We start from the raw sequence: 26,471 nt of genomic DNA on the forward strand, positions 1-26,471 counted from the left end.
TCTTATCTATGATGGGGCCATGCTTCTGGTCTCTTCAAGCAGTTGATATGGTATGTCCTCTTTTTCTTAAAGAGAAAACTGCCTTTCAGTGACTTGTCCTCATATTAGAGTGTGAATATGACTATAAACCATAGGAAAGCTTTTGCAAGAATTTCTTGCAGAAATGAGCATTGTGATATCAGTAGAGTCAGGTTGTACTCTAAGCTCTACCAGTTCATGCATCACATTAAGGATACTGAGCATGGCTGCTTATAGCCCTGGGCTAGGTTCTGTAAAGGGAAGATGTTCCTGACATAGAAATATTTAAGTAACAATACAAGAGCAAATAGATCAAGTGCTGAGATAAATGGTGTTGCAGGAAAGGCCTAGAGAGAGCTCAGTGAAGGTGGGATTGAAAGGCTAGAATGCTCCCTGGATTGAGTAGGACTGAAGTTGGACCTTGGATAATATATAACATTCCTGTGGCTCTTAATAATTTACTGTGAGCTTCCACGTATATTCTGTTAGTAGTTCTTCCCAGGCATTCTGAAACAGGCAAGATGGATGTCACCCCCATTTTACAGATGAGAAAACTGAGGTGAATAGGGATGAAGTAACTGGTTCCACGGTGCATAGCTTATAAAGAAGACAGTGCTTTTTTATGGTTGACCCAATTTTATTTTGTTATTATTTTTTATTAAAGTATCGTTAGATAGCATCACCGACCCAAGGAAATGGATTTGAGCAAACTCCAGGAGTTAGTGAAGGACAAGGAAGCCTGGCGTGCTTCAGTCCATGGGGTTGCAAAGTCTCAGACATGACTTAGTGACTGAACAACATAGTTGGCTTACAGTGTTGTGTTAGTTTCAGGTGGACAGCAGAGTGGTTCAGTTATACATATATATTTCAGTTCAGTTCAGTTCAGTCTACCTCGTGCCTCTGGCCTTGAATGAGGGGCAGGGTTTCAGTGGGTGGAACCCAAAGGAGGCATTTCACAAGAAGGGTGGAGTTGAGACATGGACTTTGTCTTTGGGACTTTGGGCCTTAATATCTTCTATTTATAAAGGAGCTAATAATATGTATCAGTCTTTACAACCTTATCAGGATAGTATGATCATAATCTGAGATGATGCATTGCCACATGGAGGAATGGAAGGGGTTGTGGTTATTAGAATGGACAAGAAATCTTCAGCAAAATGAACCCATGTTGTGTCCAAGCAATGAACCCTTCCTAGGGCTTTGCAAATGATGGCTTTGAAACAGGACAGAATGATAAATGTTCACAGGGTAAATCGTGTCCTGTTCGGTTCAGTGGATGAATACAAGCACTGAATTATACATAGACTTTTATGGCTTGGTATCAGGTAACTAGGCGATATGTGAAATCGTCTTGGCCACCTCCTATGCAAAAATCATTCTTCCTCAGCCTCCTCCACCATTTACTTCCCTTCTGCTTCCTCTCTGCTGACTTTTTTGGGTTTCTGAAGGTAGACGCAGGCCCCCTGCTGAGAGAAGAAAAAATAGATGGTTGGTATTAGGCAAAATTTAATGCTTTAAAAGACCAAAAGAATTTGGCTTATCCAGAGGGATGGATAAAATGTTCTAAAAATACTTTCCTTATTTCTTTTTTTTCTTTCTCCTCCCTCTTCCACCTCCCAGAAAGGCTTGAGCTCCAGAAACTAGAAGAATCAAATGTTTTCCTAATTTTCTATTTCAAAGGTATATGATAACATATTCACAAGAGGAGAGATATTCAGATGTAACCCTGTTTACTCGCCAATAAAATTCATAATTCTGATTTTTTAATGGCAGAACTCAGTAAAACAGTCATTTGAGTTCAAGGTGGTAGATACAGTATACACTATTGTTATTTACTAAGATCAGCATTCTCAAGCTTCATAATTCTTAATAGAATAGTCCCGTTATACCTCATTAATTCTGTTCTTTATTTGTAAGAAAGTTTTTACTATTTTTAACACCTTTATTCTGTAGCATATGATTCAACTAGAGAATCTGTATCGAAGAATCATCTGTGTGTTTATATTTATATTTTAACGTGTGTGTGTCTGTGCACGGTGGTTGTTCAGTCACTCAGTCGTGTCTGACTCTTTGCGACCTCATGGACTGTAGCCCACCAGGCTCCTCTGTCCATGGAATTTCCCAGCAAGAATACTGGAGTGGGGTGCCATTTCCTTCTCCAAGGAATCTTCCCAACCCAGAAATCGAACGCATGTCTCCTGCATTGCAGGCAGTCTTCTGCACTGCAAGTGGGTTCTTTACTGCTGAGTCACTAGGGAAGCCCCATGTCTGTGTATATACTCATCTATATCTGGCTCTTTCCAAAGAGTATTTGATATGGACCTAAAATTTTTACAATCATTTTTTTTCTTATCAGAGAAATAGTACATTTTTATTTTAGCATGTATATTCAAATATTCAAAAGTGGGACCATTTCTCTACAGTATGTGGTTTTAAGACCTGATTTTCCCCAGTGTTGCTAACCCCTGGGTTACTTCCTCTATCTTATAGCTCCTTTGCTCCCTGCCACTCTTTCCACTACTCCTGTAATAATTTCAGTACATTCAGAGATGATGATGATTTTCCAACAATCTGGCTTCTCAGTGTTTTGAACTCTTCTTCACTTCAGCCACTCACTCCTTACTTAGATTTTTTTCGACCCCAATCATTTCAGCCATCCTTAATTTCAGTTGCATGCGTTGTGCTATGATCACTGTCCCCAGATCTGCCTTGCTCACTCTGGCATCCCAGCCTCCACAATTTTTCTGTTCCCCCCAGTCTACAATTCACTGGTCCTGCTGTTACTGGAAAAATGGGTTTGCCTCTTGGTGGATGTTGAACCAAAAGATACAACCAAGCCAAAGAGCAGAGAAGGAAGAATTATTGCTGCTGCTCTCAAGGCCTCAAATCACTGTCATCCCTTGGGTGTCCCCACCATCCACAGGCTCTGGACGAGCTTGTGCAAGTGTGTGCATGTGTGTGCAGCATGTGTCTGTCCAAGACCCTATCTGCTTACACTACCACTTTTCATTGCCTCTCAACTTGCTGATATTTTCCTTCCTTTCAAAGCTTAAGTTCCATAGTTACTCATTAGAGTTACTCCCTGCACACAGCCTCAATTCCTTGACCTCTTGATGGCTCATCTTGTTTGGCAAAGTCACAACCCTGGTCAGATCTCTCTGTGAACTTGGACCTTGCATTTGTATAGCTGAATGACTAGTCTCATTTTCAATTCTTTACCACCCATGGGTACAGAATTGTTGTTGTTCAGTCCCTAATCTCTTTACTCTCCCATTCTCCTGGGGTAGGTTTCTCTCACATCTTTCTTCTTTCCAAATCCTAAACACCTCCTCCTCAATCCTCAATCTTTTTTTCTCTTCTCAGCCTTTTGGCTTGTTCAGCCCCTCCTTCCTGCCTTCTTCCATTTGGAGGCCCAGGCATGCATACCTCTTCCCCATCTGCTCTCCCTCCTTGCTGATCTGATTTAGTCTCAAGGCTTTGGACACCAGCTGTTTGTTTGTGATTTCCGAATGTATATCTCCTGCCCAGACTTCTCTGTTGAACTCCAGGCTTGTATATCCAGTTGTTGTTTTGACTTCTCTGTTTTATGTCAAATTCAGGGTTTCTCACCCTTGGCTCTGTTGACTTTTTGGACAGGATAGTTCTTTGTGGTAGGGGGAAGTCCTATGCTTTGTAGGATGTTTAACAGCATTTCAGGATAATTAGATGCCAATTAGCAGCCCCCCGCTCCCAGTTGTTCTTCACTGGTGGCTTAGACAGTAAAGAATCTGCCCTACAATGCAGGAGACCTAGGTTCAATCCCTGGGTTGGGAAGATCCCCTGGAGGAGGGAATGGCAACCCACTCCAGTATTCTTGCCTGGAGAATCCTCGTGGGTAGAGAAACCTGGTGGGCTACAGTCCATGGGGTCGCAAAGACTTGGACACGATTGAGCGACTAAGCATACCTCCCAGTTGCAACAACCAAAACTGTCTTAAGACATTGTTCAAATGTCCCCTGGGGAAGGAGGGAAGTAAAAAAAAAAAAAAATTTGATTGAGAACTTCTAGGTTTACTCTTTGTAACAGTGGGTGTGATCTCTGAGTGGCTCTTTTCAAGGCCAGCAGGTTGATGGTGAACTGGCTTCATCTGTGACCTCAACTCTTGTGTCTCCCCTCATTCTGGTCCTGACCAATGGCCTCTTCCAGGCTGCCTCTTGAATTTGCTACTCCCAATCCAACCTCATGTCTTTGCAACGGATCTTCCTTCATCTAGAATGCTCTTATCACAGATATCCGTGTGACTTATTCCCTCTCCATCTTCAAATCTTTGTTCAAGGGTCACTTTCTCAATGAGCTTCATTTAAATTGGCCATCTGACACCCCTGACCTTTCCTGCCCTCCTCTTTTGTTTCCTTAGAACCTAGAGCCATCAGTATACTATATAATTTATTTACAGTTTGCATTTATTATTTGTTGTCTGCCTCCTCCCATGAGAGTAAAGCTTTATGACGGCCTGAATACTTTTCTGTTTTGTTCACTGTTAACATTTTTGCCTCTAGAATAGTGTCTGATTGGTTAATATTTGTTGAATGCATGGAGTGAATTGATTGCTTGTATTTCTGAAATCCGACTGGGCCTTCATCATTTTGTTTCCCTGGATGTGTGAGTATCTTTGACTGTGCATTGTTCATTGCCCCTGAAAGGTTGTTTCCTTGGATTCCCTAAGATGAAAGTGTTTTTCCTTCAGAGAAAGTGTGTTTTTGGTTTCTGCTAATATTTAGGGTGGTGCCACTTGAAATACACTGCCTATATATTCTTGGGTCACTCTAGTGATGGGAATTTGGGCCAGAATCCATGAAAGGAACCAGCCCACGGTCATACTCTTTCAAGGATGGGTTTCTCCCTGTTGTCTCAGTTCTGCGTAGCACCAAGACATCTCTTGCTGTACTCCCCTTAGCACTGGGGTGAGGTGGGAGGGTGGCTTTCAGGAAACTCCCTTTAGGGCCTCCAGTTTCTGTGGGTAGGACTCCCGCCAGATCACCATCATCGATGATCCAAGCTTTGGCCTCTGGATTCTTCTAGGGCTTTAAAGTTCACTCAAATCCAGGTCTGTTCCTCTGCTGAGTTTAGTCTGGACCAGCTTAAATCCTTTGAGCAAAACTAGGCCATTTGTATCTCTGGTTTCTTGCTATCTCTTGGTTTTGTTGTTGCTCAGTTGCTCAGTTGTGTCTGACTCTCTTGTGACCCCATGGACTATAGCCCTCCAGGCTCCTCAGTCCCTGGTACTCTCCAGGCAAGAAGCTGGAGTGGGTTGCCATACCCTTCTCCAGGGGATCTTCCTGACCCAGGGATAGAACCTGAGTCTCTGATGTCTCCTGTCTTGCAGGTGGATTCTTTACCACTAGCGCCACCTGGGAAGCCCATCTCTTGGTGTAGGGATCTTATATTCCTTATGACTTTATTATCAGTTTCATATCTCGTTAAAAGCTCTTGTTTATTTTGTATATTTTGTCCCTCATTTCTAGTAGTTGTCTACAGTGGGAAGGTTCATCATCCAAATAACCAAGCCTGCCATTAGCAGAAACCAGAACTTTTCTTTTTCCTTTGAAATATATTTTGAATCTTTTCCATGCATCATGATGCAAAGAAATGGAAAGATATCCCATGTTCATTGTTCAGAAGAGTTAATATAGTTGAAATGTCTGTACTACCCAAATCAATCTATAGATTTAATATAATACCTGTCAAAACACCCATGAATTTTTTTTTTTACATAACTAGAACATAATCCTACAATTTATATAGAACCACAAAAGACCTTGAATAGTGAAAGCAATCTTGAGGCAAAACAACAAAGCCAGAGTTATCACCCTCTCTGATTTCAAACTATACTACAAAGTTACAGTGATCAAAACAGTATAGTAATGGCATAGATAAATGGGACAGAATAGAGAGCCCAGAAATAAAACCATGCCTTTACGGTTAATTAAGTTACAACAAAGGATGCAAGAATATACAGTGGGAAAAAGACTGTCTTTAGTATTGATGCTGGGAAAACTGGATAACTACGTGTGAAAGAATGAAATTAGAGCATTTTCCTACGTCATCCTAATGAGTAGGGTTGGATCTTTTAATTTACCCCAATTTTCTGACCTCGGAGTTGGTACAACACAACTGAAGTACATATCCACACTAATAGCTTCCTGTCTTTTTCTATGACTCCAAGCTACTGCAGGATTTCTGAGTGCCTAATCAGCATGGATTGAAACATTGATTAACTAGGAGTAGCTGTTTTTATGGGCATATTGTCTAGATTCTCTGAGCCTTACATTACAAGTGAGGAATGAAGAAGCATAGGTAGGAATTAGAGTAAAATGTACTTACTGTATATAAATGCATGTATGCAAACATGCTTTACATATATGGACAAAGGAGCCCTCGATAGCTTGCAACATGTTCAGCAATGAACAGAGAAGCAATCTCTTATGTAAGGCAGCTGAGTATTTAAGACTTCCTGGAAAAGTCTTAGTCCTCCCTCAGCTATATTGAATAGCAAAGAGTGGCCAATGCCAAGTAAAGCAGGACAAATAAAGAAGCTATGGATAACCAGTATTCCTTTCTAGAGTAAGGCTAAGAGTTTTTCCATGATTGCTTCATTGAAAAAAATCTTAGGCAATTGCTGAGTATAGATGAATAAAGAGTGGCTTTAAAGTTTTTTTTTCCCCCTCACCTTTCAGTTCTCTTTCTTCCTTCTCCTCCTGTATATGTGTATATAAGGTGCCTGAGTGGGAGAGAGAGGGAGCAGAGAGCAAGGAGCATGAAGCATGCATTCACAGTGTAAAGTAAATAGAAAGCAAACACCTGTGTCATCGTCATCAAAATCAAGAAGTAGAATGCTGTGCCCCCCAAGAAAGCCCCCCGCTTAAAGTACATTTCTATGCTTCCAGCATATAATAATAATAGTAATAATAATAATAATAATAAATACCTATGTTCCCTAGATGTTTATTCTGTCAAGTGAGCAATGAACAATGCACAGGTGCATTAGGACATTGTGTCTATTTCATCATAAAATTTGTATTTACTGTTCTTATCACTGAATCCACAGAAAATGCCTCTGCAGTCAAAATTTTGTATTAATATATGAAAGATAGCTGTAGGATCAGATACAATAGGTGAACTTACATGAGGCAGATAACACCAGGATATGAACGTCTCGTTTCCAACAAGAGCTGTATTGTATTTTTAAATCTGATTTTAAATTAATAGGGGTGGAAGAAGAGTGTCCGTTTTGAGAAGGATTCAACTCCTCCCTGCCAACTCCTTGAACACAGGAAGTTCCCATCTGTCTTCCCCTGGCTTCTCATTCTCTTTCTTTTTCTCCATCCCTCCCTTCACAGAGCCAGTTTACCAGTTCTGTGCTTACCAGTTCCTAACTCTCCCTTACTTCTCTTACTCTGGGCTGACATCCACAGACCCAGGAATAATGGAGCTATCCAGGTAGTTTATAACAAGTTTCACAATGGGCAGAGAGACAGTCTGTTCTACAATGTTCTTCCTTCTTAGGATCTCCCCCTTGCCCCACTCAAGGAAGTCTTACCCTTCTTTAAAGCATATGCAAATCTTGCTGTCTTTACCATCTTTATATTACCCAGTTAGATTTATTTATTTCTCCCCCCAACCCAGCTTTACTGAGGTCTAACTGACAAATAAAATTGAACATATTTAAGGTGTACAACATGATTTGATATATGTATGAATTGTAAAATGATTACCACAGTCAAGTTAATTAACACATCGATCACCTCACACAGTTACCATTGTGTGTGTGTGTGTGTGTGTGTGATAAAAACACATCAGATCTACTCTCCTAGCAATTCTCAAGTGTACAATACAGTATTATTAACTGTAGTCACTATGCTGTGCATTAGATCTCCAGAACTTATTTATCTTATAATAAAGTTTGTATTTTGACCAACGTTTCTCCATTTCCCCCATCTGTCAGCTCCTGGAACCACCATTTTACCCTGTGTTTCTATGAGTACAGCCCTTTCATATTCCACATGTCATTGTTACAAAATGGTATTCGTCTTCCTCTGTTTGGCTTATTCGACTTAGAATAATGCTCTCCAGGTTCATCCATGTTGTTGCAAATGCTAGGGTTTCCTTTTTTTTTTAACGGCTGAACAACATAATATATGCAGTAAGGGGCTATATATCACACTTTCATTATCCGTTCAACCATGGATGGACACCTAGTTTATTCCCATAGCTCGGTTGTCGTGAATAATGCTGCAGAGAATGTACAACTGAAGATATCTCTTCCAAATATTGACTTTGTTTCCTTTGGATATATACCCGGAAGTGGGACTGCTGGATGATATGGTAGTTTTGTTTTTGATTTTTGAGGACTCTCCATACTGTTTTCCATAACGGCCATACCATTTTATGTTTCCACCAAAGTGCGCAGTTCAGTTCAGTCACTCGGTCGTGTCCGACTCTTTGCGACCCCATGAACTGCAGCACGCCAGGCCTCCCTGTCCATCACCAACTCCCAGAGTCTACCCAAACTCATGTCTATTGAGTCGGTGATGCCATCTAACCATCTCATCCTCTGTCGTCCCCATCTCCTCTTACCCTCAATCTTGAAAAGCATCAGGGTCTTTTCAAATGAGTCAGCTCTTCACATCAGGTGGCCAAAGTATTGGAGTTTCAGCTTCAACATCAGTCCTTCCAATGAATACTCAGGTCTGATCTCCTTTAGGATGGAGTAAGTCTTCTCCAACACCATAGTTCAAAAGCATCAATTCTTCGGCACTCAGCTTTCTTTATAGTCCAACTCTCACATCTATACATGACTACTGGAAAAACCATAGCATTGACTAGACGGACCTTTGTTGGCAAAGTAATGTCTCTGCTTTTTTAATATGCTGTCTAGTGGTCATGTATGGATGTGAGAGTTGGACTGTGAAGAAGGCTGAGCGCCAAAGAATTGATGCTTTTGAACTGTGGTGTTGGAGAAGACTCTTGAGAGTCCCTTGGACTGCAAGGAGATCCAACCAGTCCATTTTGAAGGAGATCAGCCCTGGGATTTCTTTGGAAGGAATGATGCTAAAGCTGAAACTCTAGTACTTTGGCCACCTCATGCGAAGAGTTGACTCATTGGAAAAGACTCTGATGCTGGGAGGGATTGGGGGCAGGAGGAGAAGGGGACAACAGAGGATGAGATGGCTGGATGGTATCACTGACTCAATGGACGTGAGTCTGAGTGAACTCCGGGAGTTGGTGATGGACAGGGAGGCCTGGCGTGCTGCTATTCATTGGGTCGCAAAGAGTTGGACACGACTGAGAGACTGGACTGAACTGAACTGAACTGAGGGGGCGACTTCACTTTCACTTTTCACTTTTATGCACTGGAGAAGGAAATGGCAACCCACTCCAGTGTTCTTGCCTGGAGAATCCCAGGGATGGGGGAGCTTGGTGGGCTGCTGTCTCTGGGGTCGCACAGAGTCAGACATGACTGAAGTGACTTAGCAGCAGCAGCAGCAGCAGCAGCATGTTACACTTAAGCATTCAATAATTTTGAAGGGTCTAATTTTGTTTTTTGCACATGGAACTCCAGTCTCCCAGATACCATTCATTGAAGAGACTATAGCTTCCTTATTGTATATTCTTGGTGCCCTTGTCAAAGATTAGTTGGCCATTTCTGTCTGGATTTATTTCTGGGCTCTGTATTTTGTTCCATTAGTCTATGTGTCTGTTTTTATGCTAGTAACATACTGTTTTGATTACTGTAGCTCTGAAGTATAGTTTGAAATCAGAATGTGTGATATCTTCAGCTTTGTTTTTTCTCAAGATTGCTTTGATTATCTGGGGCCCTTTGTGGTTCTATATTGATTTTAGAGTTGTTTCTTCTATATCTTTGAAAAAATGCTGTTTTATGCTAGGGATTGTACTGAATCTGTAGATTGCTTTGGATAATTTGGATATTTTAACAGTATTAATTCTTTGAATCCATAACCACGGTATATCTTTCCATTTATTTGTGTCTTCAGCTTCTTTCATCAGTGTCTTATACTTTTCAGTGTACAGATCTTCCATCTCCTTAGTCAGATTTATTCCTAACTATGTTACATTTTTGATGCTATTGTAAATGAGCTTGTTTTCTTAATTTTTTTTAGATAGTTCATTATTAGTGTATAAACTCAACTGATTTTTGTGTTGTTTTTGTATCCTGCAGCTTTACTGATTTTGTCATTTGTTCAAACAGTTTTTTGGTGGAGTTCTTTGTTGTTTAGTTGCTAAGTTGTGAACCCATGGACTCTTTTGTGAACCCATGGACTGTGGCTCACCAGTCTCCTCTGTCCACGTGATTTCCCAAGCAAGAATACTGGAGTGGGTTGCCATTTCCTTCTCCAAGGGATCTTCCCAACCCAGGGATCAAACCTATATGTCTATATTGGCAGGCAGATTCTTTACCACTGAGTCACCTGGGAAGCCCGGAGTTCTTTAGAGTATTTTATATGTAAGGTCATGTCATCTGCAAACAGGGACAATTTTACTACTTCCTTTACAATTTGGATACCTTTTATTTCTTTTTCTTGCAGAATTACTCCCTAGGACTTCCAGTACTATGTTGAATAGGAATGGAGACTTAGGCACCCCTATTCTGTTCCTGGACTCAGAGGAACAGCTTCTCACCACTGAGTATGTGATGTTAGCTATGCGTCACCCAGTTGGGTTAATCTCTCTCTACCCCCAGATGTCCAGTCTTTAACTTTTAGTATTGGTTATAGTGTTTTATGTTAGAATTGTTTATGTATTATGAGAACATGGCCTGTATTTCCCGCCATTCCTAGTAGTTCTTTACCAGCAGAGCAGGCTCACTGTTTTGTGGTCGATTGGATTTGTTGAATCAAGTATACTTAAAATGTGATTAATTGTATGACATTTTTCTGCATACCACTGCAGGCATACTGTCATAAAATTCACCATGTAAAGCAAGTATCTGTTGAGTGTTTTGAAGCTCTACCTTTGAAAATATACCTTTTCCATTCTTAAAATAGAAAATAAATGATATAATGTTGGTATGGTCATAAAATAAATTATATGAACGATAGATAACAAAGTGAGTTTGGGACCTCTGTTAATCTTTTATTGGTGTCCTTGTCTGTTCTGTATAGTCAGTTAAACTTTCGCCAGGGCAATACGAGCTGCTTCCTCCACCAGTTCCCAAGCAAGCTTCCAGGTAACTAAGTACTGATTAACTTGCTTTTACTAATTTCACTCATGCCTTTCTATTTACATACTTAACAGTCAACAACACTAATGACTTTTAAACCTCATTTATGCCCATTGTATTCAGATTTGCATTTTAAAATATTTAATAAGAATATGTTAAAGATCCTTACATTTAAAAATATGTTTGGAAAATCGTATCTTTTTTTTTTTTTTCAATATAGGAGCTTCGTATTTCGTTCTACGGTTCAAAGGTTTCCAACAGGCTGCTTCACTCCTGTAAGTATATTGATAGACCATAAACTCATGATGAATTTGATATTTAAAATAGGCAGTGATTCCTTTTGAGATGTCAAGATTAACATTTCACTTATCATAGTAGAAAGGCAATGAATGATTAATGTGTTGATTCAAGATATACTTAAAATATATCTGAAGATACACCGGGGGTGGCAATGTAAGTAACACATTTGCAAAGTTATAGAAGAAAAGTAAAGGCTCTTTTACTCTCTTTAGCTCTTGATTCACATGACTTCTTATTGAGGTCATCCCTAGTTACTTGTTCAGAATTCCCTGTCCCCCTTTCTTGGTTTGTCTTTCTTCATAGTGCTCATCGCCATCTGATACACTGCATCTAAAAGTTTACTTACCACGTTTTCATCTGTCTCCCCACAGAACGCAAACGTCACAGAGGAGGGGATTTTTATCTGTTCTTGCCTTGTATACTGAGCATCTAGGAAAATGGCTCACACAGAGTGCATAGTATTTGTTGAATTAATTATTAAAACCATCAGAGATATTCAATAGATCACTGTATTATTAATAAGAAAGAAAAGTATACCTAGTTTCTTTCTTTCCAAAAATGTAAAAATTCTTTCCTGTTTCTAAAAATTTTCAAATATGTGTACATGTGTTTGATTTTAGATAAGTAATCAGTAGGATGCCAAAAAATAAAAAGGGAAGAATGAGAAACTATGAAGTTATTTCAGGGCGTTTGGATGGACTTTAGTTATTTATTTGTAACTAGAAACTTAGCAGTGTGAGGGGGGAGACATACAGTGAACATCTGAAAGAGGAGCTGAGATAACTGAACTGAGCTCAAAAACAGGCTCCAGAATACGTAAGATCTCTATATTTGATAAAGAAGGTATGACAACTCAGTAGGAAAGAGAGATATTTTATGCTAGATGATTAATTAACTTTTAAATATTAGACTCTTCCTACCACATACAGTGAATTCCATATTGAATAAAGAATTAAATACTTTTGAACTATAAAACTAGAAGAACATATATTAGCATATATTTAATTTTGGGCTTCCAGGTGGTGCTAGTGGTAAAGAACCTGCTTGCCAATACAGGAGGCATAAGAGATGTGGGTTTGATCCCTGGGTCGGGAAGATCCTCCAGAGGAGGGCATGGCAAGCCAGTCCAGTATTCTTGCCTGGAGAATCCTATGGACAGAAGAGCCTGGTGGGCTACAGTCCACAGGGTCGCAGAGTTGGACATGGCTAAAATGACTTAACATACACACACGCATACACAGACATATTTAATTTTAGGATAAGGCAGATTTTCTGAGACAACAGAAATGGGTGGATTGCAAAGGAAAAGAAGCCTCAGGTTTGTTACATAAAATTTTGAATTTTTTGTATACCAGGAAACAAACTGTAAACAAAGTTAGTAGGCAAATGCAAATTAGGAAAAGTATTTTCAACATACATGGCAGATAAATAGTTAATGGCTTATCTTAAATTCTGTTAATAATTTATAGGAAATAGAAAAGTAAAACAGATAAAGACAGTGAATAGACCATTTGTAAATAAGAAATTCAGATATCCAATAAAGATGAAAAAATTTTGGTCTCACTAATACTTAAGTGTGGGAAACTGAAAAGCTGACTGAGGGACTTCCCTGGTGGTCTAGTGGTTAAAGAATCTTTTTAAATTGAAGTATAGCTGATTTACAGGCTTCCCTCTGCCTGCAATGCAGGAGACCCCAGTTCGATCCCTGGGTTGGGAAGATCCCCTGAAGAAGGGAATGGGTACCCACTCCAGTATTCTTGAGCTTCCCTTGTGGCTCAGCTGGTAAAGAATCCGCCTGCAGTGTGGGAGAGCTGGGTTTAATCCCTGGGTTGAGAAGATCCCCTGGAGGAGGGAATGGGTACCCACTCCAGTATTCTGGCCTGGAGAATTCCACGGACAAGGAGCCTGGCAGGCTACACAGTCCATGGAGTTGCTACGAGTCAGATGCAACTTTCACTTCATTTGATTTACAATATTGTGTTAGTTTCCAGTGTACAGCAAAGTGATTCCATTTTATATATGTATTTTTTCAGATTATTTTCCATTATGGATTATTATAAGATATTGAATATAGTCCCTGGCTATACAGTAAATCCTGTTGCTTATATGTTTTATGTGTAGTATTAGTAGTTTATATCTATTAATCCTGTATGTCTTAATTTACCCTCCCTCTCTCCACTTTTGATAACCGTCCGTTTCCTGTGTTTTTGTTTTGTATATAGATTCACTTGTATTATTTTTTTGATTCTACATGTAAGAATCTAAATACATATCATATGTATTTGTCTTTCTCTTTCTAACTGACTTCACTTAGTATGATAATCTCTAGGTCCATCCATGTTGCTGCAAATGGCAGGATTTCATTTTTTATGACTAAATAATATTCCACTGTATATCTACCACATCTACTTTATCCAGTTTCTGTTGATGGGCACTTGAGTTGTTTCCATGTTTGGCTGTTGTCAATACTGCTGCCATGAAAATTGGGGTGTGTGTGTCCTTTCAAATTAGAGTTTTCCTCTTTTCCAGGTAAATGCCAAGGAATGGGGTTGCTAGATCATATGGTAACACTGTTTTAGGTTTTTTTTTCCTTTAAGTAAGATGTGACTTTATTGCTAAATAATTGCTCAGTGATTATCTTCAGAGTACTAAAGAATGAGATATAATGAATTTGCAAATTGTTATCAAAGTATACATTAGAGCCATTGTCCCATGTTTTCCCATGAGTCTATTTAAATATTGAAAACGCCTTTTTCAAAATATATATCCGAAAAATTTGCTGATTTACTGTTTGCCAAGCATTCTGCTAGGCATCTTTTTAAAAATTTCTCTATTTTTAATTGGAGGATACTTGCTCTACCATATTGTGTGGGTTTCTGCCGTACATCAGCGTGAGTCAGCCATAGGTGTTGTGTATGTCCCCTCGCTCTGGAGCCACTCGCCCGCCTCCCACGCTGTCCCGCCCCTCTAGGTGGTCACAGAGCACCAGGTTTGGGCTCCCTGTGTCGGGCGGTAACTCCCCACTGGCCATCTGTTTGCGTATGGTAATGTGTGCATCTCAGCGCTGCTCTCTCCATTCGTCCCCCCTCTCCTTCCCCTGCTGTGCCCACAAGTCTGTTCTCTGTGTCTGTGTCTCCACTGCTGCCCTGCAGATGAGTCCAGCAGTACCATCTTTCTCGATTCCATATGTATGTGTTAATATACGATGTCTGTTTTTCTCTTTCTGACTGACTTCACTCTGTATAATAGCCTCTAGGTTCAGCTCCCTTGTTAGAACTGACTCAAATGTGTTCCTTTTTATGGCTGAGTAATTGTGTATATGCACCACAGCTTCTTTATCCATTCATCTGTCAGTGGGCATCTAGGTTGCTTCCATGTCCTGGTTATGGTAAATAGTGCTGCGATGAGCACTGGCACACACGTGTCTTTTTCGATTATGGTTTCTTGAGGGTATATGCCTCGTTGTGGGCTTGTTGGGTCATACGGTAGCTGTAGTCCTAGTTTGTTAAGGACTCTCCATACTATGCTCCATAGTGGCTGTATCAATTTATTTTCCCACCAACAATGCAGGAGTGTTTCCTTTTCTCCATATCCTCTCCAGTCTTAATTGTTTATAGATTTTTTGATGATGGCCATTCTAACTGGTGTGAGGTGATACCTCATTATGGTTTTGATTTACATTTCTCTAATAATGAGGTGGTTGGATGGCATCACCACGTCATCCACGTGATGTTGGATGACATCATCATGTCAATGGACTTGAGTCTGAGCAAGCTCCAGGGGTTGGTGATGGACAGGGAAGCCTGGCGTGCTGCAGTCTATGGGGTTGCAGAGTCGGGCACGACTGGGCGACTGAACTGCACTGAGTAATGAGTGATGTTGAACATCTTTTCATGTGTTTATTAGACATCTGTATGTCTTCTGTGGAGTATTTTTCGTTTCTGAAGGCACCTCCAGACTGTTCTCCATAGTGCCTGTACCAATCTACATTCCCCCCAGCACTGTAGGAGGCTTCTCTTCTCCACACCCTCTCTAGCATTTATTATTTGTAGACTTTTTGGTGATGGTCTTTCTGACCAGTGTGAGGTGATACCTTGTGCTTTTGATTTGGAGTTTCTAATAATTAGAGATGCTGAGCATCTTTTCATGTGCCTGTTGGCCGGCTGTATGTCTGGAGGTTCTCTCAATTCCTGTTTTCAGTAAAGGTCCCTGTCTTCCCATCCCCTGGGATCCTGGATCCAGATCTATGGCTCAATCTCTTTAGAAATGAAACCTTTCATCTCCTACAGGGATGAGGAAAGGGCAGCTGCCTGACTGCTGAAAGTAGGTAGGTAGGGACCTAGAGAAAAGAGCTCAGTCAACCCTGCTGCACTTCACTGATGCCTAAGGCCTGAAATTCCTGAGCTTTTCTTGGATTCTGTGGAGGAAAGCAGCCCACTTCTCATCAGCAGGCCCTCTCCATGCACCAGGCTTCAGCTTTCTCCACGCTGCCACATCAAGGACCATTCCTCCAAACTGCTTCACATTCTCTCAATATACATGATCTCTGTTGACTGTTATCTCTTCTCTTGATTGTTTGTGTGTGTATATATGTGTGTATAGCGGTGTGTGTGTCTGGGTGGAAGAGGTAGTTATGCCTTTTTATTTGACAAGGGAGGAGTGATAATAAATGCGTGTGATAATAAATGCATTGGCTTTGGCAGTAAGCGGTCAAGACAGTTCCCTTACCCTCACACACTGGGTGATATTATATTCCTTTGAAATGCATGCTTTCAATGAATGCCATGAGTTGAATAATGATTTGTTTATTATTAGTAAACAGTTAAAATTGAATGGGTTTTAGTCCAAGTTAGGCCGCAGGCATCCTGAAGGGTAAGCAGCCTGGTATGTGAAAATAGCACAAAGCAGTTGATTCTGACAGCTTTTGCCTTTGTTCTCATTGCTTTCTATGGAAGAGAAGGTTTTTGGAGATCCTTATTCTGCCATTTTCATTGATGTCACCTCATCCATCCCGTTTTATAAATAAAAGTGACTCACAGCTTGGAACATCCTGTCCTTCACCAAAGTGAAAAGAATACTTTCATGGAAAAGGTTCCAAGATATAGAATTAGCCCAGGGCCGTGATTCATGTCTGTCCTAAACATGCATTCCCAGAGCAGACTTGTGGGTTTAGTTTAGATCCATAAACTTGTAAACGGCGGAGAGCAAATTGCTTTGATCCCAATGGTGGGAGATTGTGGCACTCGGTGTGAAGAAATGATGGTTGCTAGGAGAATATCATCTCAGATGTTCTGGAAATCAATGCCTTGATCCTTAGTATTACATTAATTTACACCTCTACCAGCAGTTAAAAGAGTATCCATTTCAAGAAATCTGTATAAATCTTGTTTAGCATTGTTAATTTGATAGTAAAAGAATGATATCTCATTATTTTAATTTAATCCATAGGATCTGAGGCTACACATTCTAATTATTAGCTAGTTCCTTGTGGCTTTTCTTGCACACTTTCTGGTCACATTCTTCCCCTAGTTACCTACTGGGTGGAGTCACAACATTTTCTTTTCAAGGTTTTTTTGGTGTGGACCATTTTTGAAGTCTTTATTGAATTTGTTACAGTACTGCTTCTGTTTTATGTCCCCCTTTTTTTTGGCATGTGGGATCCATGACCCGGGATCGCACCCCTTGCACTGGAAGGCTTTTTTAAAAGTTTTATTGATTTATTTTTGGCTGTGTTGGATCTTCATTGCTGTGCGTGGGGTCTAGTTGCGGGGAACAGAAGCTGCTCTCTAGTTGTGGTATGTGAGCTTCTCATCGCTGTGGCTTCTCTTGTTGGAGCATATATTGGCTCTAGAGTGCAGGCTCAGTAGTTGTGTGAAAGGGATTAGTTGCCTTGTGACACGTGGAATCTTCCTGTACCAGGGATCGAACCTGTGTCTCCTGAATTGGCAGGCAGATTCCTAATCCCTGGACCACCAGGGAAGTTCCTAACATTCTTTTTTTGTTGCTTTGTACACACTCTATGGTGAAGAAATAGTAATGCTTGCATTTGCTGAAGTTTTTCAGGAATTTTAGCTTTTACTTTTGTGTTTTCATATTTACACAAGTTTAAAATGTAAAATGTTTATATCATCAGATCAGAGAGTTTGTAATTACCTTCTGGAACGTAAGTTCCATGAAAGAAGGGGCTGTCTTATTCACTGATGCCCCCAGCCCCTAGTACAGTGCTTCAAAAATGTGCTGAATCAACAAATGACATCTTTGTATCCTTTCCTTTTCCATTTCTCCCTTAAAAATTTAAAAAATTCCCTCCAGAGATATAATGTCACTTGTAATTCTCTTCAGTTTTGGGGGGCATTTTTTTTTAAACAAATGTATCACTCTTTGAAAATGTATTATGTGTAAGATCACAGTGTCACTTGAGCCCTCTTGACTTAGGACAGGTTGCCTCACCATTGGTACACATGAAACCTACAGTCACCAGAAATCTGACCTGCAGATCAGGTGCAAAACAGCATGACGACATACAGACATTCACTGAGTCACTTTAAACCCTTTAGAGAATAAGGCAAATTATAAAAGGTGGATACTTACAAGTATATCTCCTCCTCCTTTCATTCCATCATCTGTGAAAACCAGCTCGTTGAAATGTGTCAATCATTTATACCTAGAATCCCCAGGGGCAGCCTATCAAAAGAATGAAAAACCATGTGAAAATGTGGCGGATCACTACGCCATTTTTTAGCTGTAAAAAGTACAGTTACTTTGAATTTTAAAATACTTTAGGATCGTATGTGCCTGAAAGCCCCTCCATGTGGACAAGCCATTAGCACTTGTTAAAACACACAGCCTTTTCGTTTATGTCAGGAATTCCGTAGATGAATTTACACGTTGTTCCAGAGGTGTAGGTGCCTCTCAGGAGAGGCGGTTGGCAAAGGGATTTGGAACCCTGTTGGAAGATGGTTTCTAATCTTTAGATTACCAATATAAGGTTGTATACTTATTGGATACTTCAGTTATTGATGAAATAATAATAATAATTGATTATGGCTGGGGCGGATGCATGCATGCTCAGCCATGTTTGACTCTTTGCCACCTGGATCAGTAGAATTGCTTTGTGTGGAGGAAAGACTGAGGGGAATGTTTGCGTGAGCATTTTGCAATAGACACCAGAAGCTATGTTCTACCAAAAGTAAAAAGGGCCCTTTTGTACTCACACAAAAAAATTGTATTTGGAAACTTGTACCAGTCACCGTTTCCTTTTAGCACCATGATAATCATGACCAAGTCCTGCAGATCCCGAGATCCAATGCAAACACACAGTTCCCTCATAGCAAGTTTTTTTTTCTTGGCTGCATGGCAGGCATGTGAGATCTTTATTTCCCCAACTAGTGATTGAATCTGCACCCCTTGCATTGGAAGCATGAAGTCTTAACCATTGGACTACCAGGGAGGTCCCCAGGATTTTTTCCAAGAGTAGAAAACAAACTGCAACAAATCATAGGCATTCTTACCCAAGCAAAGCAGACAAAGTAGAACTTGCCATTTGCAGTTTCTCCTCCCCTCATCCGTCCCTTTAATTCTTGACCTGCAGAAAAATTGCATGAACTTTGTTCCCTCCTGAATGCATTTCACAGTTTGGGCGTTAAGGATGGCAGATATTCTGCACAACTTCTTTGAACATATAGGGAATACTAATGACTTTATTTAATACTCCCATTAAGGTAAGGAGGAGTAAGGAAGATTTTGTTTTTCCAAGTCTGTTTTCCCCAGTATCTATGAACCATAGCATCAGTGCTTTTCTAGTCTCTTGCTGGTGGAAGTATACAGAATACAACCCCTTGCAAAGCCACCAAAGTATTGAGCCACCAAAACTGTTTATATCTTTCAGCCAATTAATTTCATTGTTTGAAAACTCTCCTAAAGTAATAATTTATTTACAATAATATTCATCTATGCAAAGAATATCAAGGGATTGTTTATAATAGCAAGATGATGAGATAGCAACAATTTCATAGCTAGGAGAAGGAAATAATTTTAAAAGAATATTACATATCTACACAGAGGAATATTTTACAGCCATTAAAATAATTACTGTTAACATTATAAAATAGCACCAGAAATGTTTATGAACTAACTTAGCAATCTCCAGCCTTTTTGGCATCAAGGACCAGTTTCATGGAAGGCGATTTTTCCAAGGAACGGGTGTGGAGCAGGGGAGATCCCTGATCTCATGCATAATGAAAAAATGCAGGTTGCAGTTTGGTATATCTATCATGATGAAAGTCATGTAAGAAAAGTTATGTTATTAAAAACAGGAAATGCAGCAAAATGCATTTAGTGGCTATGCTGAGATGTTGTGATTAAGGGTGGGTGTTTGCTTCCTTTCTCTCTTTTGCATTGCTATTATAATCTTTCAAAATACAATTTTTAAAAGTCAGAAAAATAGTTTGCAGAAAGGAGCCATGGAAATGGTCAACATAAATATATTTTGTTACTTTAATAAAGATAATGCCATTACTGCTACTTAATTAGGACTCGGTCATTCATATGATTTGGGACTTCCAACAGTGATTTGCTGAGCAGATTCTTTTCAATTATTTCTCACAGTTGCATATAAAATGAAAAATGAGAGATACGCATCTTTCCTGGCAGTAGAAATAAAATCTTACAATGTCAAATGAAAAAAATGGGTTTCTTTTATTTGATGTCAGAAGTATTCAAGATGTTTCTGTATTTCTTAAAACCTGACAAGCCTATAAAGAATAGGAAAAGATCAGATAAACAGGAAAGAGTCTGTCCAGACACAGATGAGTGTTATGTGATTTATCTGTCTTAGTCGCATTTGACAGAAGTTTGAAGAGGGGAGAGCAGATTCACGGCATACTCTCTGCATTAAAACTAACATTATGGGGACTTCCCTGGTGGCCCAGTGGTTAGCACTTCGCCTTCCAATACAGGGGGTGGGGGTTTGATCCCTTTTTGGGGAGCTAAAGTCCCACATGCTTCACAGCCAAAACACTAAAACATAAAACAGAAACAATACTGTTACAGACTCCATAAAGACTTAAAAATGGTCCACATCAAGAAACCTTTTTAAAAAAAGTACTAGCATTATGAAAGAATGCTGAACCATTTCAGTTATTTCTGTAATTAAGGAATTAATTTGATTAAAAACTCAGCTTAAAATCCCGTGAGGAGCAGAAAAATAATTAGTAAACATGGTCACATTTAAAAAAAGCCAAATAGATGTCTGTTTGAATGGAATCTGAAAGTTAAGATGATTAAAACAGGCCCCAGTGTCAGTGTTCTCAAAGAGTTCACTTGTAGGTAACATTTTTGGAAAAATCAATTCAGTTCAGTTCAGTCGCTCAGTTGTGTCCGACTCTTTGCAAGCCCATGGACCGCAGCACGCCAGGTCACCCTGTCCATCACCAACTCCTGGAGTTTACCCAAACTCGTGTCCATTGAGTCGGTGATACCATCCAACCATCTCATCCTCTGTTGTCCCCTTCTTCTCCTGGCTTCAGTCTTTCCCAGCATCAGGGTCTTTTCAAATGAGTCAGCTCTTCACATCAGGTGGCCAAAGTATTGGAGTTTCAGCTTCAACATCAGTCCTTCCAATGAACACTCAGGATTAATCTCCTTTAGGATGGAGCTCTCCTTTAGGTTGGATCTCCTTGCAGTCCAAGGGACTCTCCAGAGTCTTCTCCAATACCACAGTTCAAAAGCATCAATTCTTCAGCGCTCAGACTTCTTTATGATCCAACTCTCACATCCATACACAACTACTGGAAAAACCATAACTTTGACTATACAGACCTTTGTTGGCAGGGTAATGTCTCTGCTTTTTAATATGCTGTCTAGATTGGTCATAACTTTCCTTCCAAGGAGTAAGCATCTTTTAATTTCATGGTTGCAGTCACCATCTGCAGTGATTTTGGAGCCCCAAAAATAAAGTCAGCCACTGTTTCCACTGTCTCCCTATTTACTTGCCATGAAGGGATGGGGCCAGATGCCATGATCTTAGTTTTCTGAATGTTGAGTTTTAATCCACCTTTTTCACTCTCCTCTTTCACTTTCATCAAGAGGTTCTTTAGTTCTTCTTCACTTTCTGCCATAAGGGTGGTGTCATCTGCATATCTGAGGTTATTGATATTTCTCCCGGCAGTCTTGATTCCAGCTTGTGCTTCATCCAGCCCAGCGTTTCTCATGATCTATTCTGCATATAAGTTAAATAAAGTGAAAATGAAGTTGCTCAGTTGTGTCTGACTCTTTGCGACTCCATGGACTGTAGCCCACCAGGCTCCTCCATCCATGGAATTTTCTAGGCAAGAGTCCTGGAGTGGGTTGCCATTTCCTTCTCCAGGGGATCAGCAGGGTGACGATATACAGCCTTGACATACTCCTTTTCCTATTTGGAACCAGTCTGTGTTCCATATCCAGTCCTGACTGTTGCTTTCTGACCTGCATACAGAAAAATATAACCTTTCAAATATAACTACAGATGTACTAGGGCTTTTTAAGAAGTATGGAGCTTTAGAGATACCATCAATTCTTCAAATTTACTTTCATTTGTTTATTGGACTGTGCTGGGTCTTAGTTGCAGCACGTGAGATCAGGGTTTGAACCTGGGCCCCCTACATTGGGAGTACAGAGTCCTAGCCACTGGACCACCAGGGAAGTCCCAGTACTATCAATTCTTAATTTCACAAACGTGGATAACTTTTGGTCCCTGCCAAGTTTACTTCTACCCTAGCCACCAGCATACTTGTCTCCTTTCTCCTCTGAACCTTTAGACGTATTCTTACAGAATTCTAGAGTTTCCTGAGTTGGATACACCCTGCCACATGCCTCCTCCTGAATTCCCACAGAGGCATGTCCAGCTCCTCTATGTGCCCTCTCCCCTCCTTGCTGGGGCACCTCTTTTCTTCTGGGCAGTGTGGTCCAGTTATCACACCATCCACCCCACCAAATTTGGGTGAGATCATCTTTACCACCATGTCTAGTAATTTCAGTTTATGTTGTGTATTTCTTGTTTTGCATGTGTGTGTGTATATATATATAGACATTTGGGGCTATACATTTTATTTTATCTCTGACTTTTTCTCTTTTCAAGTATGATTCATTGAAAATTGTTTGTGCCTAGGATCAGTAGAGACAGACCATGTGCTCTTTCTAGGTTCCCTTTAGCTTTATGACTTTAAAAGGAAAATAGCTTAAAACTAAGTACTGACACCTCCCAGCACCAAGAAGCATTGGATTAGGGTCCATTGTAATGACCGTATCTTAACTTACTATATCTGGTTGTTGCTGTTCAGTCTCTAAATTGCGTCCAACTCTGCGTCCCCATGGATTACAGCACACCAGGCTTCCCTGTCCTTCACTACCTCCCTGAGTTTGTTCAAACTCATGTCCATTGCATCAGTGATACGTCCCACCATTTCATCCTCTGTCACCCCCTTCTCCTCCTGCCTTCAATCTGTCCCAGCATCAGGGTCTTTTCCAACGAGTCGGCTCTTTGAATCAGGTAGCCCAAGTATTGGAGCTTCACCTTCAGCGTCAGTCCCTTCCAATGAATATTCAGGATTGATTTCCTTTAGGATTGGCTGGTTTGATCTCCTTGCTGCCCAAGGGACTCTCAAGAGTCTTCAGCACCCCAGTTCAAAAGCATCAATTCTTCTGCACTCACCTTATTTATGGTCCAACTCTCACATCAGTACATGACTACTAGAAAAACTGTAGCTTTGACTATATGGACCTTTGTCAGCAAAGTGATGTCTCTGCTTTTTAATAAGCTGAATAGGTTTGTCATCACTTTCCTTCTAAGGAGCAAGCGTCTTATAATTTTGTGGCTACAGTCAGGAGTGACCCTATTTCCAGACAAGGTCACACTATGAGATACTGTGAACTCCAAATCCGCAGGTCTTAAGAATTTTGAGGGAACATCATTCAGCATTCAGCATAATGAAACACACCTAAAACTCAGAGGATTTATAGATTTTTGGAGAACTTAATTCAGTACACATCTTGGGATAACTTCATCTACCCTCACATATCTACCTTTCAGAGGTACCTGGCACCTTTCGGTTCCTGAGCAGTGTTGTATACATAAGCCAGTCCCATCCTCTCAGCCCTGGAGTTGGAGGTGATGGTGGCAAAGCTTTAGCAGATACCTGCAATGGTACTGAGCATTATGGTGCATGGAACTGGAACCAAATAAGTCAGGAAGTTCAAGATCAAGGCCATAGTATGTCTTCATACCATATGTCCATTTCTCTTCACATTCAGAGCCATCCTGGACCAAGCTCTCTTCTCTCCTTTCAGCTCTTCCCACTCTGCCCACCGTCCTCAGATGGGGCAGAAGCAGGAACTCTGTTGAAGCTGCTTCCCACCCATTGCAGGACCCTGGCCTGATCATTACTTCTCACTTAGAACAGGATTCCTGTGGCTTCTGGAATTAGAACTTGGGCCTGCATCAACTTCCTTAATGTTCCCCACTTAAGAGGTCCCCTGTGACACATGGGCGGGGGGGGGGGGGGGAATAGCATTCAGTAATTTCTTTCTGTCCCAAGTCAGATGGCCAAGCACATGCAGGAAGGCCACTGGATGGCATGGGCACATATCAGGGCTTTGCCAGGCCTGGCACCTGGACTCTCAAGCAGCTCACGACGTAGAAGCTTAAAAGTGAAAGCCACATGAGGCTTGTGGGGAAAGGGCAGTGTTCACAGCGTTTCTTAGTCATCCCACAGATGGATGGATGGGCTGTCAAAGGCATGGAGTCAGTGGTGACACCCTCAGCAGCATCTTTTGCCCCAGCTGCCACTCCAGCTTGAGAACTTGCATTTATTATGGCCAAACCAAGGGGACTCTGGGCAAACCATCCCTGTCCAGACTCCCCTGACTTTCTATCCTGTGTGCTTATGGTGGCTCAGACTTCTCTAGTGAAGAAGCCTTGCCCTGACAGCGGTCTCTTTCCCACAGATGCATCAGGTTGAAGACACTGCTGTTTCATCTCTCTGCCGTGAGTTGTAAAATGATGAGACACAGCCCTTGGTTATCAGACTTGTGCTTGGCTGATAATAACAGACTTCATTTCTGGCGGATAATTGAGAATGGCACCCCTAATTGTGCTGCTGTGCCACAGAAGGAAAACAGGGTTTTGAAAGCCTTGCTCTTAAATCGTGCAGAGGGGCCACATTTGGGTGCTTATTCAGCCAAATCCATTGGGCTAACCTGTGGCTCAGTCTCATGTGTTACAAGGATCTTACGGGATACATTTCTGTTCTAATCTTTCTGCTCATTTTATCTTTTTTCCCTACCCCCTTTTTCACTTACCCAATTCCCATATTCATTTATCTATGCATTAAGTATAACTTTTTTTCCTATTTCGAGAACACTTTCAAGTCCATCATAGAAAAATTAGAAGCAGCCAATAAGCCAAAAAAAAAAAAATTATTTTTACTCAGCATCTCACCACCTGGAGAAAACTGCTGTCGGTGAACATTCCATTCCCAGTTTTTTGATGCACATTTTTTAAAGCTTGTATTGTTCACTTAACAATATTTGGGAGCATTCACTTAATGATATTTGAGAGTGGACTTTATGTCCATAGACATTCATCAGCTTGTATGGCTGGATGGAAGAATCACAATTTATTCAACCAGGCACACGTCATTAGTCATTTCTTTCATTTCTGATTTTTCAGCTCTTAGAAACAGGGTTGTAGGGAATGTCTTTGTGACCAAATATTTGTACACATTCTCAATTGTTTTCTTAGGAAGAATTCCTAAAAATGGAATTGCTGGGTCAAAATAACAAATAGATATTGTCTTTACCTTTGTATTGTGAAAACTTCAAATATATATACCACATAGAACTTGCATGTACTCACCCATTCAAAAATGCCCAGCTCTTGGCCAGTCTGCACCCCCAGCTACTTCCCCTAGGTCCTGCGTCATTCAGAGACAGATCTAAAACTTCATGCCAGAAAGATTTTTTTTTTTTTCTTTCAAATAGCACTGGTATTTGAAAATGAGGGAGGAAAAGAAGTGAATTGCTAGAAAGGAAAAAAAGGTTAACATTTTGTCTACATTATCTACTGTGGTGTTTGGGCTGTATTCATTTTTCTGCCATATCTGGGCTCAGGACTCATTATTTGTCTTCTGGATTCCTGCAACAATCAGGAGTAACCAGACTCCTTTTTTCTTTCTCTCCCTTTGAATAGGTATATGTGTTTTTAAGCTGTTTCAAGCTTGGCAAATTATGCTTCAGAAAGGCTAATCAAATTAACAGTTCTGCCAGAGTCATGTCAGAGTATCCGCACTGTGGATAAAGTTTTAGTTTCTTGGAAATTAACTGGAGGTTAGGACTTAGGGCTTTCACTGCGGTGGCGCAGGTTCAGTCCCTTCTCTGGGAACCAAGATCCTGCAAGCTAAGTTGTGCGTGCCCTGGGCTCCAGCCCCCACCCCCCTTCCCCCCCCGCCCCCGCAAAAGGTCTTGGCTTCTCCCTCCCTTCTTCCTTTTTCCTTCCTTTATCTCTTTCTTTCTTTCCTGACCCCCACAAAAGTATATCTCATTGTTCTTTTAATTAGAACTTCAGTTCAGTTCAGTCGCTCAGTCATGTCCGACTCTTTGCAACCCCCTGAACCGCAGCACGCCAGGCCTCCCTGTCCATCACCAATTCCCGGAGTCCACCCAAACCCATGTCCATTGAGTCGATGATGCCATCCAACCATCTCATCCTCTGTCGTCGCCTTCTCCTGCCCTCAGTCTTTCCCAGCATCAGGGTCTTTTCCAGTGAGTTTGTTATTAATAACCTTAGAGCTCCGCCCCCCTCACTTGAGGTTTCCTCACTGTCTTTCCTCTCTGTGAGTTGCCTTTTGCTAACTTTTCTACTGAGCTGTTTGTCTTTTTAAAATTGTGTCCATCTACT

General features: G+C 40.7%; 1 protein-coding gene and 1 long non-coding RNA gene across 3 annotated transcripts in view; one reads left to right on the plus strand and one right to left on the minus strand.

Moving 5' to 3' along the window:
• Positions 1–26,471, plus strand: part of STPG4 (sperm-tail PG-rich repeat containing 4) — a 48,896-nt gene that overhangs the window by 4,129 nt on the left and 18,296 nt on the right. Inside the window, 2 exon segments of the mRNA XM_042246210.2 lie at positions 11,181–11,245; positions 11,460–11,514. Of these exon segments, the coding sequence (XP_042102144.1) occupies positions 11,181–11,245; positions 11,460–11,514 (120 nt within the window).
• On the minus strand, positions 635–25,990 carry LOC121819055 (uncharacterized). 2 transcript variants are annotated; one of them, XR_006059204.2, is made up of 3 exons: positions 19,051–25,990; positions 18,131–18,223; positions 635–1,484 (listed from the first exon to the last, which is right to left on the minus strand). It is a non-coding gene; the product is annotated as an uncharacterized LOC121819055 (long non-coding RNA). The 2 variants fall into 2 exon arrangements; XR_009599837.1 differs by having other exon boundaries at positions 18,131–25,990.

This window comes from Ovis aries, chromosome 3 (assembly GCF_016772045.2).
Source record: "Ovis aries strain OAR_USU_Benz2616 breed Rambouillet chromosome 3, ARS-UI_Ramb_v3.0, whole genome shotgun sequence".
Classification (NCBI taxonomy): Eukaryota; Metazoa; Chordata; class Mammalia; order Artiodactyla; family Bovidae; genus Ovis; species Ovis aries.